Source organism: Fusarium mangiferae (genome assembly GCF_900044065.1).
Source record: "Fusarium mangiferae strain MRC7560 genome assembly, contig: FMAN_scaffold002, whole genome shotgun sequence".
Classification (NCBI taxonomy): Eukaryota; Fungi; Ascomycota; class Sordariomycetes; order Hypocreales; family Nectriaceae; genus Fusarium; species Fusarium mangiferae.
The window spans coordinates 77,609-90,406 of NW_024573922.1; the positions used below are offsets into that span (position 1 = coordinate 77,609).

General features: G+C 47.4%; 6 protein-coding genes across 6 annotated transcripts; all 6 read left to right on the forward strand.

Moving 5' to 3' along the window:
- Window positions 1-696: 696 nt before the first annotated feature.
- On the forward strand, window positions 697-2,532 carry FMAN_06775 (uncharacterized protein; the record flags this gene model as incomplete). Its single annotated transcript, XM_041826402.1, has 1 exon — window positions 697-2,532. One exon carries the CDS (start codon window positions 697-699, stop codon window positions 2,530-2,532), a length of 1,836 nt encoding a protein of 611 aa, XP_041677468.1.
- Window positions 2,533-3,259: 727 nt separating this feature from the next.
- On the forward strand, window positions 3,260-4,816 carry FMAN_06774 (uncharacterized protein; the record flags this gene model as incomplete). Its single annotated transcript, XM_041826403.1, has 3 exons — window positions 3,260-4,008; window positions 4,075-4,440; window positions 4,489-4,816. The coding sequence occupies 3 exons, from the start codon at window positions 3,260-3,262 to the stop codon at window positions 4,814-4,816; spliced, it is 1,443 nt and encodes a 480-aa protein (XP_041677469.1).
- Window positions 4,817-5,903: 1,087 nt separating this feature from the next.
- On the forward strand, window positions 5,904-7,109 carry FMAN_06773 (uncharacterized protein; the record flags this gene model as incomplete). Its single annotated transcript, XM_041826404.1, has 1 exon — window positions 5,904-7,109. One exon carries the CDS (start codon window positions 5,904-5,906, stop codon window positions 7,107-7,109), a length of 1,206 nt encoding a protein of 401 aa, XP_041677470.1.
- Window positions 7,110-7,420: 311 nt separating this feature from the next.
- Window positions 7,421-8,296, forward strand: FMAN_06772 (uncharacterized protein; the record flags this gene model as incomplete). Its single annotated transcript, XM_041826405.1, has 1 exon — window positions 7,421-8,296. The coding sequence occupies one exon, from the start codon at window positions 7,421-7,423 to the stop codon at window positions 8,294-8,296; it is 876 nt and encodes a 291-aa protein (XP_041677471.1).
- A 594-nt stretch (window positions 8,297-8,890) lies between these two features.
- FMAN_06771 (uncharacterized protein) lies at window positions 8,891-10,561 on the forward strand (the record flags this gene model as incomplete). Its single annotated transcript, XM_041826406.1, has 2 exons — window positions 8,891-8,973; window positions 9,022-10,561. The coding sequence occupies 2 exons, from the start codon at window positions 8,891-8,893 to the stop codon at window positions 10,559-10,561; spliced, it is 1,623 nt and encodes a 540-aa protein (XP_041677472.1).
- A 239-nt stretch (window positions 10,562-10,800) lies between these two features.
- Window positions 10,801-12,756, forward strand: FMAN_06770 (uncharacterized protein; the record flags this gene model as incomplete). The annotated part of the gene is made up of 5 exons (XM_041826407.1): window positions 10,801-11,145; window positions 11,197-11,389; window positions 11,436-11,558; window positions 11,605-11,869; window positions 11,916-12,756. 5 exons carry the CDS (start codon window positions 10,801-10,803, stop codon window positions 12,754-12,756), a joined length of 1,767 nt encoding a protein of 588 aa, XP_041677473.1.
- Between the last annotated feature and the right edge of the window lie 42 nt (window positions 12,757-12,798).

A 12,798-nucleotide genomic window follows, 5' to 3' on the forward strand; every position in this document is an offset into this window, starting at 1 on the left:
TAGTTTCTCATACCTTGAGCTGTATATTTCTATTTCTCAAATTATCCGGCAATTTCGATTAGAACGGCACAGCTCATCCAAACTTAATTCTTCAGAAGGCTCCTGGAATTTAACTCTTTTACCAGAACGCAGGGAGTGGGTTGCAGCAGTCCCAGTAGAGAATCTTAAAGTAGTATTACACTTAAGAGTTTAAAATTAAATATTAAACATATTTATATAAAAAATAAACTTAGGCTATATAAATAGTTTAAAAAGAATAATATTATAGCCTTTAAATAGAGAAAGTTTATTACTCTCTTATATATATAAAAGCCTTCTCTAGAAGAGAGAGACAGGAATAAAATTTGCATAAGGAAATTATATACAGTTCATAAAACAGAATCTGGAGTTTGGAATTTCCCTTTAAAGATTAGCGCTGCATCCAGGAATACTTCTCTCGGCGTCATCATTTGAATTTCCCCTTTTTAGTATAGCAGCTTTTTCAGCTTTGCGCCCAACCAATCGGAATGAAAGAATTTGATCCGTCGTCCGTAGAAAAACGTAACTTCAACGGCGAGTAATCCAGCATAAAGCGAGCTGAAGTGAACTGGGCTCTGGTTTCTTTTCCTTATCTCTCCCTCATCGCGACTATACCGACATGCAATTTGTTCATTCCTGGCCTTGGATCTCACATTGAAGTTCTGTTCCCTTGAAAATATGGATTCTTCGAACTTGAAATGGGTCTACGGTTCAACAGATCGGGCTAAAGGCATGTCAAATGAGACTGTCGACGAATACAAAACCATCATTCAACAGCTTTACCTAGACCGGAACATGACGCGCGAAGGAGTTCTAGACCGTCTGAAAAGTTTCCATGGGTTTTCATTGTCGTCAGTTAAGCTTAATATGGTGCCGGTAAAAAATTACCTCACTGACCAGACGTACTGTAGGGCGAACCAATTCTCTAAAGCCACGAAACGCTGGGGTTTCTACAAGCAATCTCGACAAGTCCGAGCGAGGATACAGCCTTCTGGGTCAATAATTGAGGATGAGGAGCTGTCCAGCACGCTCAACCTACTGAAAGAACTGTTTGATCACGAGTCGGATGTTCTCGACTCGATTGACGAGACGGAAGCTTGCTTTCATACTGGTAGCGAGTATGTTAAGGATCCTCAGACTCTTGAAGATGTTCAGAAGCAACTTTCATACTCCGAAGTGCCTCCCTCCATCAACCATTCGGTTGACTTTCAACGCGACGCTCTGCCTTGCAATACAGACAAAAGCCTTCCCGAGAGATCTAAAGGACAGCTCCAGCAACTGGGGACCGCTCGAAAGCTTGAAATAGGGCCAGATGCTATCAGCTCAAAGTTGTTTGCCAGAACCTCTTCTGAAAGCTATATCGACAACAAGTCGCGTGTTGATTATTTGACGTGCTGTTACCTTCTTCAAGAAGCCGTTGATTGTTTAGAAACATCAGGCAAGACCGGCGGTAAACGAGAAGATCAAATTCCAAGGAGCAACACTGACAAGCCTTTGACAAAATTTCGCAGAGATAAGGACAAGCTATCAAAAAGCGAGGCTAGTTCTCTTGATATGTGGTCAGTTCTTTGCCTCGAAGAACCAAACCAGCTCGGCATTTTGGACGATCTTCTCAACAGGCCAGACATGAATGATCTACAGTTGACGAACGCAGTGAAAGCATGCTTGAGGATGTGTGAGGGGTGGATCGAGCTGGTGGTAAAAGGGCTGCCAAGAGGTGCTCTCCAGTTTGACAGCCTCCTTTTACACCAGAATGCCAGAAAGGCCGTCCAGAACATGTATCGGCCCGTTCATGAACAGGGCCCTTTTGATTTATGGCAAGAGGCCGGGTATCTCTTTGCCTTTGTTTGGAGTAATGAGCAAATAGAGGCCGCAAACTCTTCGTCTTGGTTGAAAGGAGCCGAGATATCCGGCCTATCTCGGACGTATTTCCTGGCTATCGTTTGTCGGATGATTGTCTATAGGACTGTCTGCAGATTCCCAGACTTTCGGACAATTCAAAGCAAAGGAAACAATACTGGTAGGCCTATCTGCCGGCTGTATCTGCACGCAATCGGGAAGATGAAGAAAACGAGTCAATTACGAGACGAGAAAAGATTATTCATCATCTGCCTTTACAATCATCACGCGGGGTCTGAAATGGATCCAAAACAGAGCAACATTCTAGAGAGTGTCCAATCTTATCAGAGGAAAGCTGATGATTTTGTGTTCAATGAGGAACGAGATACATTAGCTCAAGAGATCTTGCAGGCCACTACATTACACGAAGATGTTGGGATAACCAACTTCAGCAATATGGCGTCTAGCAGATCGAGCCGCACAGCCTCACACTCTTCAAGTTACTCATATACTCGCCAGCAACATTTCACCCTACTGAGTAGCAACCCTACGATGACTCGTTCGCTGGCCTCAGGATCTTCTCGAGGGTCATCATTGAATTCATTTAAAGGATTCCAAGCAGCAAGCAGAGCCATAGAAAAATGCTTGAAGGAGGATCATAGTAGATATATATAAACTTCGTACGGAAGAACGAGGGGGATATCTAATTATTTAATTATTAATTAATCTTATTTTCTTTACTTCAGGTTTCTCTCTCACTTTATAACCTACTTCTAGCCTTTGAATAAGCATAGCTTCGGTCCTCGAAAAGCCGTTGTTTAATTCGCTATTACACTCTGCTTGGAGTCTACGTCGTCATTTTTAGTGGCCATGGTAAACAAATCAAGCACCTATATCATCTAAGGGTGCGAATGGAACGATCTAGAGTTAGTAACCCAATTGATGTCGATTGATACAATGAGAACCCAGTCTCCAGTTTATTGACAGTATTATCGAAACATCTTGGCCTACAGATGCATTCCGACTCATTGACTTTACTGCCCAGAGATACCTCTATAGTAGCCTTGATGCCGTTCTCTTTACTGAACTCACAAAACCTACAGTACCTCCAGTCTATGAGCCAGTATTCGGCACTATGAGCCGAAAACTACCTTACTGCCAAGATTCCCACAGTTTATATCAGGGCATGATCGTCTTGTCCATTCGCACTAAACCGAACATGGGCAAAGCGGCGGCCGCAGGTCTCCACTCCCATATGATCTCGTGTCGGCCATCACGACTTTATTTCACCAACTTAATTTTTAATCCTCTTGAAGGTTGTCTGTCGAGTACCTATTACCGTTATAGTGGCAGCCGAAGAGAAAATTCTGACATCGCTGAGGCTTTGTACCCCATGTCCATCATGACTTCACCACAACGAGCACCCCGAGTTTGCCGGATATGCAGAATCAAGAAGAAGGCATGCGGCAAAGAACTCCCTACCTGTTCTTACTGCTTCAAGCGCGGTTTCGATTGCATATACGAGAGCGAGAGCGATACGCCGCCAATCAACGACGTTGCAACAGAGGTGTTCAAACCATGGTCTCTTACGTTATTCCCCATGTCCATTTCCACTGCCACTTTAGACAGAACGATGGCTAATCACATGCACTACCTATACAAAGTAGTCGGCCAATCTCCCCTCCAAGCCGGGCAACGATTCCTCGACAACTTTCAGCGATGGTTACCTATCATAGCTCCGCGGCGCCTGCATGAGCTTATTGAGCTAAGCGAGCAAGGGCTTCCTGGGGCTGACGTTTCTGTTCTTTTGCTCTCGATATGCCTTGTTACTCTGAGGTCCGGTGGAGACTTGGATGATCCTTTCCTTCATAGCTCCGCAGTACATGTGACTGTCAAGACACTGTACGCTCAAGTTCAGGCTATCACACATGCTAACATAGCTCTGGTTCAGGCTGGTGTTGTCTTATCGGCTTATGAGTATGCTAGTGGTCAGATTGACTCAGCTTACATATCCATTGCTGCATGCATCAGAATGGCACAGGTTGTTGGTGTTGACACTGCATATGAGCGATTGGGTGCTGTCCAAGAAGAAACAAGGCAACAAGCGACGTCAGAGTGGAATTTGTGGTGGTCCATCATCGTCCTGGAAAGGTATAGCATCTCCTTATAATTTAGATGGTGGTCCACCGGCGACGGACACGCGCTCACACATTTCAGGTTTATCTTGCTAGAGTACAGCAATACCGGACGTCGATATCACATAGCCATTTGCCCCGACTCCGACGTACCCTTACCTTCCGACACAGAATCTAACGGTGAATATATTCCAACTTATTGCACCATGTCTTCATCGACTATTCAGAGTTCTTCCAACTTGAGCAGTTTCGGCCGACAAGCGCAAGCTATCTATTTGCTTGACCGCTGCTTGAATGAGATAAGTCATTTTAAGCAGGGCGACTCTGAATCACAGCTCTTGAAGCTACAAGAATTGGACAAAGACTTGCAAGAGCGGCTGTCTGTCTTTATGACACAAACGCCACATGAGCCGGGTCTGCGTTGTGGAACTATCGCAACAGTAATAAGGTATGTACAGATTCATCTCCTGCAATCTTCTCTCTGACTTCACAGTAGGTCACTGTATATTTTACACGGCGAGATATTATACATAGCGGGGTTATTTCCAGGTGACGCCAACAGAGAGGGATGGATGAAGAGCTCCGAAGCCGCGTTGGAGACGATTACCACGATCATGGTTGATGTTGCGAAACATCACTTGGACTATATCACTCGTTCTGGTGTTGACAGCTTGGCTTTCTGCTGTGCATGTAACCTTCGGGTAGCGATAAGGTACACTGAAGATCGCTGTAAGCATGGCTATGTATGTAAAAGTCTGCTAGATGGTCTAGGATATCTGAAAGCACTGGAAACGGTGTTCAATAAGAGATGGAACATGAATTAGTGGTCGTGTCAAGATCTCCAACTCATTGCCTTTGCGATGTCTATTCTCGGATGATGACAACATGATATACCTGTCCCTGATATATTACCGAACAGTGATGCGACATGGCCTGTGCCATCATGTAGGTTGTCAGAAACCACAATTGGTGCCCAATCCGCATTAGCGTCTCACTTTGAGGCCCTCGACTGCTGCCTGATTACACAGCCTCTGCAAATGTTAGCCCAATTGTATTTCTTGCTGTGATTCTTTACCAACTATAGTAGACATAACTTTGAGGTTTATATGGCGCGATCCCCACTAAGACACGGCGCTGACGTTGATCTCCGCACCTGCCCAGCGAACAATGTCACAGATTTATCAAATAGATACGGACGAAAGTTCTCGGTCGGGCCACGACCTTTATGAGCCGCTTAGTGACATCAGAAGGCGATATCGAGACCCAAGCATTGTCACGCAGTTAGTCCATATTCAAGCAGCTAACGTTCCACAACAGAAGTCTTTGGAATTTCTCGAGAAGCTCGAGTGCTTACATTTCACCGATCGAGATGATGCCAGCTCGACACAACCGACTTTGAGTCTGGACACGATAAATGCCTTTAAACAAAGAAAGTACGTGGCTCTCTCGTACACATGGCAGCCTTCTCCAGAAGAGATATATATGCCGCACGGAGGGTACTTGGTTCAAGACATCCAGTCATGGCAGTGGGAACCGTCATCAGTGAGAAACACGGTTTTCAGCCGGATCAGACGGTACATGGATCATGTGGAATGCCGGCATCTGTGGATCGATAAGCACTGCATTATCCAAGAAGATGGAGAAGAAAAAGAGATAGGTATGCAAGCAATGGACCGAGTCTATAGCCTCAGCCAACATCCAGTGGCACTGTTATCCTTGACCATCAGTACGTCGAATCAATTGCAATTACTCACCGATATTCTCTCTGGGAAGTTTGTCGCAGAACGAGGAGCCAGTTACGTTTTATCATCTGCGGAACGGGCTTTGGATGCACTTCAACTTCTCCATTATATCACCTCGGATACTTGGTTCTCCAGAGGATGGACTTACCAAGAAAACTATCGTGCTAACATGAAGATGAAACTTCTGATTGCGCATCCTGCAGCACTCAACCGCGAAAAGGCGGCTCGGCACTTTGGATCCCTGGACGGAGAGCTCTTGGTCGGCTCCGCGGAACTTTACGAACAGGCAACAAAGCTTTGCATGGCCTATTCTGACCACAAGCCGCCGCCGCCGTGCCTAAACACTGTTCTATCGAAAGCCAAGCGATATACAATTCTACTCGCCAATGACGAGGATTCAGCCCCGGTGTCAATGTCTCCGAGTATCATTGAAGACATAGCCAGTCGTAACCTTGAGAGGGAGTGGGACAGGGTAGCTATCATCGCCAACTGCTGCCAGTACACCAATCGTTTGAACAGTGCACAGCTCCAGAGTGACAGGCACAGTCTTAGTCTGGCCATCCTTACACTTGTTCTGATGAATGGGGAAATACTGTCGAATCATCCTCGAGACAAGCTCGACGCGACAAAAATGACTATCACGGAGTTTCTGCACGGGCATTTCTTTTATGGGCTGGAGTCTCCGTGGAAAAAGGCCAAACTTACTTTTAATAAGAGTTGCCGCTTTGCCAATGTCATTTTGACGGAAGAGGGTGTTCAGACTGAGGGTTATTTATGGCGGTTGGACGACGAGATCATAACGACGCAGTTTCAGAACTGCCTTCAACCCCGCGGAAAGAAAAGGCATCGGCAATTGACGAAGCGACCACTCGAGTGGCTGGCAGAGGAACTGGCTCCTCACTACCCCGTCCTGTCCCAGAGACTGGACGAAATTATGGACCTTGAAGTGCCATCCTCAGCTGCAGAAGAATGGCTGCTAAGTATGGTAGATAAGGTGGAAGAGGCTATAGTGCAGGGAAAACTACTTTGCACAGCCACTTTGCTCGGTCCTGGACCTCTAGGCGTTGCTGTCTTTGTCCAGCCGGAAGACTATGAGGACGAAAGCACTGGCACTGGCTCTGAAATGAGTCTTGATATTGATGAGGACTGTTACGTTTTCACGTCCTTTCAGCGTGCGCAGACTGATCGTGGGGGGTTTGACCTCAATGATCTGGACAAGCATGTCTCGCTGGAGGTTGATTACGATCCTGGGAAGGGTTACGCACAAGTCCCTCGGTTATACACAAGGCGCTGGATTCACGGATTGTGTTTCTACCATGGCTGTTCTCCACGACCAGTTACATTTCCGTGGCCATTATCGTTGAGGGGCCTATAGTTGTCACAAAGCTGATTTAGAGGACTTGACGTTCAAGCTCTGGTTATTGGACTTTTAAGTTCTCAATAGCGCAATTAGTGCTTGAAGGGTAATTACCATCATCAGCCACTCTCTGTAATTCACTGGATTAGATCGACGCCACCATCGATAGCCTCAACTAGATCTGCACTAACGAGATCGGCCTGAAGCCAAGTCAATAAACAAAAGGGGCATTTTTGTATAAAGCTATGGAGGAGAAAGGATCTTGGCATTTCTCTTGTTTACTCACTTTCTGTCCTTCCTTTTCGGGTTTAACCTAGTCATTCGTTACCATGATTTCGCGCAACCTTCTTACTGGGACTGTTGTCCTCCTGACGGTTAGTCTAGCTAACGCTGGCCCATGTCGCCCGTCTTCAATTATTTCTTCGTCGACTGTCACTGCATCTGTTAGCGATACTGCGACCAGTTCCTTGGAGAGTAAGACCGCGACTTCCACTGCTTCTGTCGATGCGACCCAGACTACTACCACCGCGGTCGAGTCCGACAGCGAGACTGGAACTACCATCGTCATCGAAACAACCTCCACTGTCTCTTCGGTTGAAAGCACCACTACAGCGCTTGTCGACATAACCACTACTACAGCAGCTATCACAACCGCTGAGACCACCACCGACGCTGCAACCACCACTGCCGCAGCTACCACGACCACGGAGGGACCTGAAGCCGTCCAATCCATCTACATGTACTCCCACAGCAGCAGCGACCCCGCCTTCGCAGGCAACGGCGGCACAGGCTTCGCGGCTCTCAGCGACACCCAAATTCCCGACGTAGAATACATCGACTTTACGACTGTCCCCGGGACACTTTTCTTCACCCTGGGCGAACGAAGCGGGAAGGTCAAGATCGGCAACGGCGCTGACGTTGGAAAGCTCGTGGGATACTTCCCATCAAGCGACTACAGCTTGGTGATTGCTGCTGAGACTACACTTGCCGAGGAAAATGGTGTTACGCCTTTAGACTGCGATATTGTCTCTCCAAATGGATACCCGATAATTCAGTGCCAATACGGTGATCTGGGACTTGCGGACTTTTGGACTTGTGCTGGACACTGGACGCTGGTGAAGCCTGGCTACGACTTCACCACTAAGTGTCCTAGTGCTTCTACGGCCTACAAGCTGGACTTCATTGAGGTGGACTACGTCCAGTAAGACATCGAATGTGTACTGGGCATCCAAATCACTGCCAATGTACCATATAATTATATATATCTATTCTCCTTCTTCTTCTAGGTGTCGCGGTGTAAGTAGACACCTTAGGCCTTAGCTATTTAGATTTGTTTACAATTTCAAGTGCATGTTAAGACCAAGCCCCGTGGGATTGCAAAAAAAGACTATACACCCTGGGAGGTTGAGCAGCCACGTCCAAGGAACAATCTTCGTCGACTCCTACGCGATAGAAAGTTGACGTTCTATATCCCGATATCCGTTCCTATGCTCTACCAACATTATAAAGGTAAACTGTGAATATGAGACTACTAAGCCCATCTTCGAGGCTATTGAGATTTTATTTATGCTTTCAGTGCCTACTATATATTCTAGCCCGACATATAGCCACTTAGTACGAAAACATTGAAGGCACTCGGCGAGTAGAAAGCGGGAAAGAAATACCAAGCCCCTTGTGCAGGGGAGGAGAGAGGTGACAGGGTGTCATATCACCGTGCCACCGGAATATTGTAATTGCGTGCTTCCAGCCCCGTCACACCTGTCCTGTCAGCCGTACTACCATTTGTAGACTATGCAACCATGGAAAACACAAGAATAAGTCCTGGTACAAAGCGAACGCGAACCAATGTCAAACAGTCAAAGTTCGGCTGCCTGACCTGCAAGTACGAACACTTTCCCCAGAGAGGAGGATGTAATGCTGACATATCTAGGAAGCGAAGAGTCAAATGCGACGAGACAAAGCCATCATGTCGACGCTGTCTGTTCTCCAAGGTCTCATGCCTTGGCTACCCCATTGGCGCGCCACCGGGTCCATCGCTGAGAGCAGCGGAAGCAGCACTTCTATCTACCCGTAGCCCCCCTCGCAGCCCGACGTCTTCTCTCGACCGTTATGTCTATCTTGCCTGCACAGTTCTCAGTCAAGGACCACGTCGCGCAAAAAGCGAATCTGAGATTCTGTTCTGGAGCTATGCAGTCCCCCAAATGATTCATTCAATCCCAGCAGTTCAAGCTGCCGCTGCTGCATTCGGCGCTTCTTATAATGAACATATGCTTAGATTGCAGGAGGGTGTTGCAACGACACGACATTACCATCAAGCACTGAAGCTAGTCCAAAATGAAGTTTCGAATCTTCGTAACGGCGCTTTGCCCTGTATGGTCGCATGCCTGCTTATGGCATTCACTGAGACTCTGCAGCAGCGAAGTGACAGGGGATACATGCACCTCCAAGGTGCTCTAGCAGTGATGGCTGCACGAGGGAACATTGGCGCAGAGTCACCGATTGTTGCTCTTGGGCTAGCGACTTTGTTCGAGAAGCTCAATCTCCATTCGGTGACATACGCCACTAGTCTTGACGTCCCATTAACAGGCGAGTCAAACAAACCAAGTTCGGTCTTGGTGTCTCCAGATCGAGCATTGTACTCTATACTACACGCCAGCTATCGTTTTATCTCATCAGCATTACCCTACAAATACGCTCACCCTACTCAAATTCCTCCCGATCTACTGATTGAGCAGGGGAGATGTCGAGGAAACCTGCAACAGTGGTTATCATCTAACCAACTGAACCCTCAATACAGCATCTCGGATCCGCAGAACGAACAGCTACTCGTTCTTCGAATGCAATGCTACACCGCACTGATATACGTCTCCAATACTCTTCAACCCTTCGAGACAGCGTATGATAGCTACGCTCTAGAATTTCAAGAGATCATCGCATCAGCCAAAGCAGTCCTTGACATCCGATCGAGCGACAAGTCCTCGGATTCCTTGCCAATGTTTACACCAGAGATGGGCATCATTCAACCTCTCTTCTTCGCGACGCTAAAGTACAGAAACTCATTTTGGCGAAAACAAGCATTGGGTCTCCTTCAAAAAAGCGGGAGAGAAGGTCCATGGTGCGGTGCTATCGAGGCTCAGATACTGGAAGTTGTTATCGCCGCTGAAGAGAACACATTGGACAACTTATCTTCAACCTTCAACGAGCCGCAATCCAGTATGCCCTCTACAGATGTTCTTGAGCAGCAGAGGGTCCATCTATGTCTAGTACAAGATTACTTGGATCGACGCTACGAAAGCATCACTCTCGACAAAGGCGCTGGAAGTCCAGCTCGCTTCGCAAAAGTCCAGTTATGCAAATGTCGAGACTTAAAAGGCATGCTGAGCGATGAGACTAGAGCTCCAAGGAAGGACTTTTGGGCGGATGAGAGGTATTGGGATACATGGCATCAGAATGTTCCTCTGCCAGAGTAGGCCTGTTCGAGAAATACAATGAATTTTGTTCCGTCATGAAATCGTGAGCTAATCTCGGTCTTGGGGGCTGTGCCATTGGTTGTTTCATCCCTGTAAACAAGGCACGCTAGATCCTTCGGAAGTGGGCCAGCTCGGTCTTTTTAGGGGCTGTGCTCACTGAACGGAATTCCAGCAGTGACAAACCTAACTACGCAACATCGTAGAGAAAATAAATAGAGCCTGAGGTGTCTCTAGAAATCATGCTTGATTCACTGTCACAGCTACTCCTTCTTCTAGGACAAATCTTTGCAATGTTGTTCTCTTGGTCTTTGCCTACTCTCTTTACTCTCTTCGCTGGGTTTCAGCAAGTCGTTGACGCCACGCCACGGTATTGCCCACCTTACGGTCCTGTTTTGCCTGCACCGAGACAAGCGAGTCAGCATCCCGCCGTGCAATATGCCGTTGACACCATTACCACTGTTCTGAAGGGACAAACCGCAGGCTTCAATCTCTCTGGTGTCTCGGTTGGCGTAAAGTCCATTTACGAGGATGAACCTTTGCTTGACTTCCACTACACGCCTTCGACCGTAAATCCGAAGGAAGGTGTGAAGAAGATCAATTCCAGTACTGTCTATCGTCTCTGAAGTATTTCCAAGGTGTTCACAGTTCTTGCGGCTTTGCGTCTAGCAGAGGACAAGGTGTTGAGCATGAATGATCCTGTGACTCGCTGGATTCCAGAACTTGCTCACGGCGATGGCTCTCATTCTGGCGATGAGCTTGATGTTATCCACTGGGACGACATCACTGTCGGCGACGCTGCGGCACATCTATCTGGCCTTGGCGGAGATAGTAAGTGAACCCGAAAAACGCGGGAAGGGAGTATTAATGATAGTAGTGACGACTGATATCTCTGCTTTCCCCTTCGACTGGGAAGCTCTTGGCCTCCCGAAGCTGTCAAAGAATAACAAGATCCCATCTTGCAAAGGTCTGCCAGGAGTGCCAGTCTGCACCCGAAAAGGTAAGTTACACTTTGCCACATATCCCGTCATGACTAAATATGATAGACTTCCTCAACATCTTCAAATCCTACCGTCCTCCCGTATACCAGCCTAGCCAATCGCCAGTCTACTCCAATGCAGGAATTAGTCTTGTCGGCCTTGTCGTCGAGGCAGCATCGAAGAAGCCCTTTGACGCTGCTATCAACGATCTGGTTCTTAAACCCCTAGGTCTCAAGCAGACATACTCTGGTATCGTCCCAGAAAACTCGAAAAACATGTTCATTCCTGCTGGAAGCGCTGATTGGGCCGCTGACATCGGAATCTTTGCTCCGTAAGTGCATCCTCGCGAAAGTCACATCCACGCTAACACAGTCAAGGGCCGGCGCGATAGGCTCTAGCACAGCCGATATGCTTTCCTTCATGACCAGTATTCTGAAGGACAAAGCCCTTTCTCCATCAAACACCCGCCGCTGGCTCAAGCCAAACACATTCACATCAACGTGGAGTGCATCTGTTGGATCTCCTTGGGAGATATATCGCGTCGATAACTTGACTTCTGACGGTCGTATTATCGATCTATACACCAAGGGCGGTACTCTAAGCGGCTATCAATCCGGTATGGCCATGATTCCTGACACTGGCCTTGTTGTGTCTGTCCTTGGTGCGGGACCAGAGGTTTCCAGTGTTTGGGCACAACTAGCGACTCTTAACATGGTAGAAGCGCTGATCCCAGCTATGGACATGGCATCTCGTGATGAATCCAAGGCCCGTTTCGTTGGGCAATATGTTGACAAGAAGACGGGGTCTTCGCTTACCCTCTCTTTGGATGAAGGGCCTGGTCTGGTGTTGAGTGGCTGGACTGCCCGAGGCTTCGACAGCCTACCCAACTTGAACCGTTTCCAGCCTGGAAGATACAACGATACAACACATTCTGGAATCAAGAGCATCAGAATGTACCTTACTAGTAGTGAGAATCAGTCCCGTGCCGCATGGAGAGCAGTATTCCCGACACTCAACGACACTGAAGCTGAAATGATTGAAGGCTTGACCAAAGTTAGAAATGTAACTTGCATTACTTGGCACATGCTCGATCGCTTTATTTACAATGGCCTTTCCATGGACCACTTTGAGTTCAAGTATGGGAAGGATGGCAGGGCTCTTAGTATCAAGTCGAAGGCATTTGACATCGAGATGAATAGGGTAGAGAAAAAGGCGTGAGGCAAGAACATAGTCAAAGACGGCGTCGCGTTGTTGGATTTA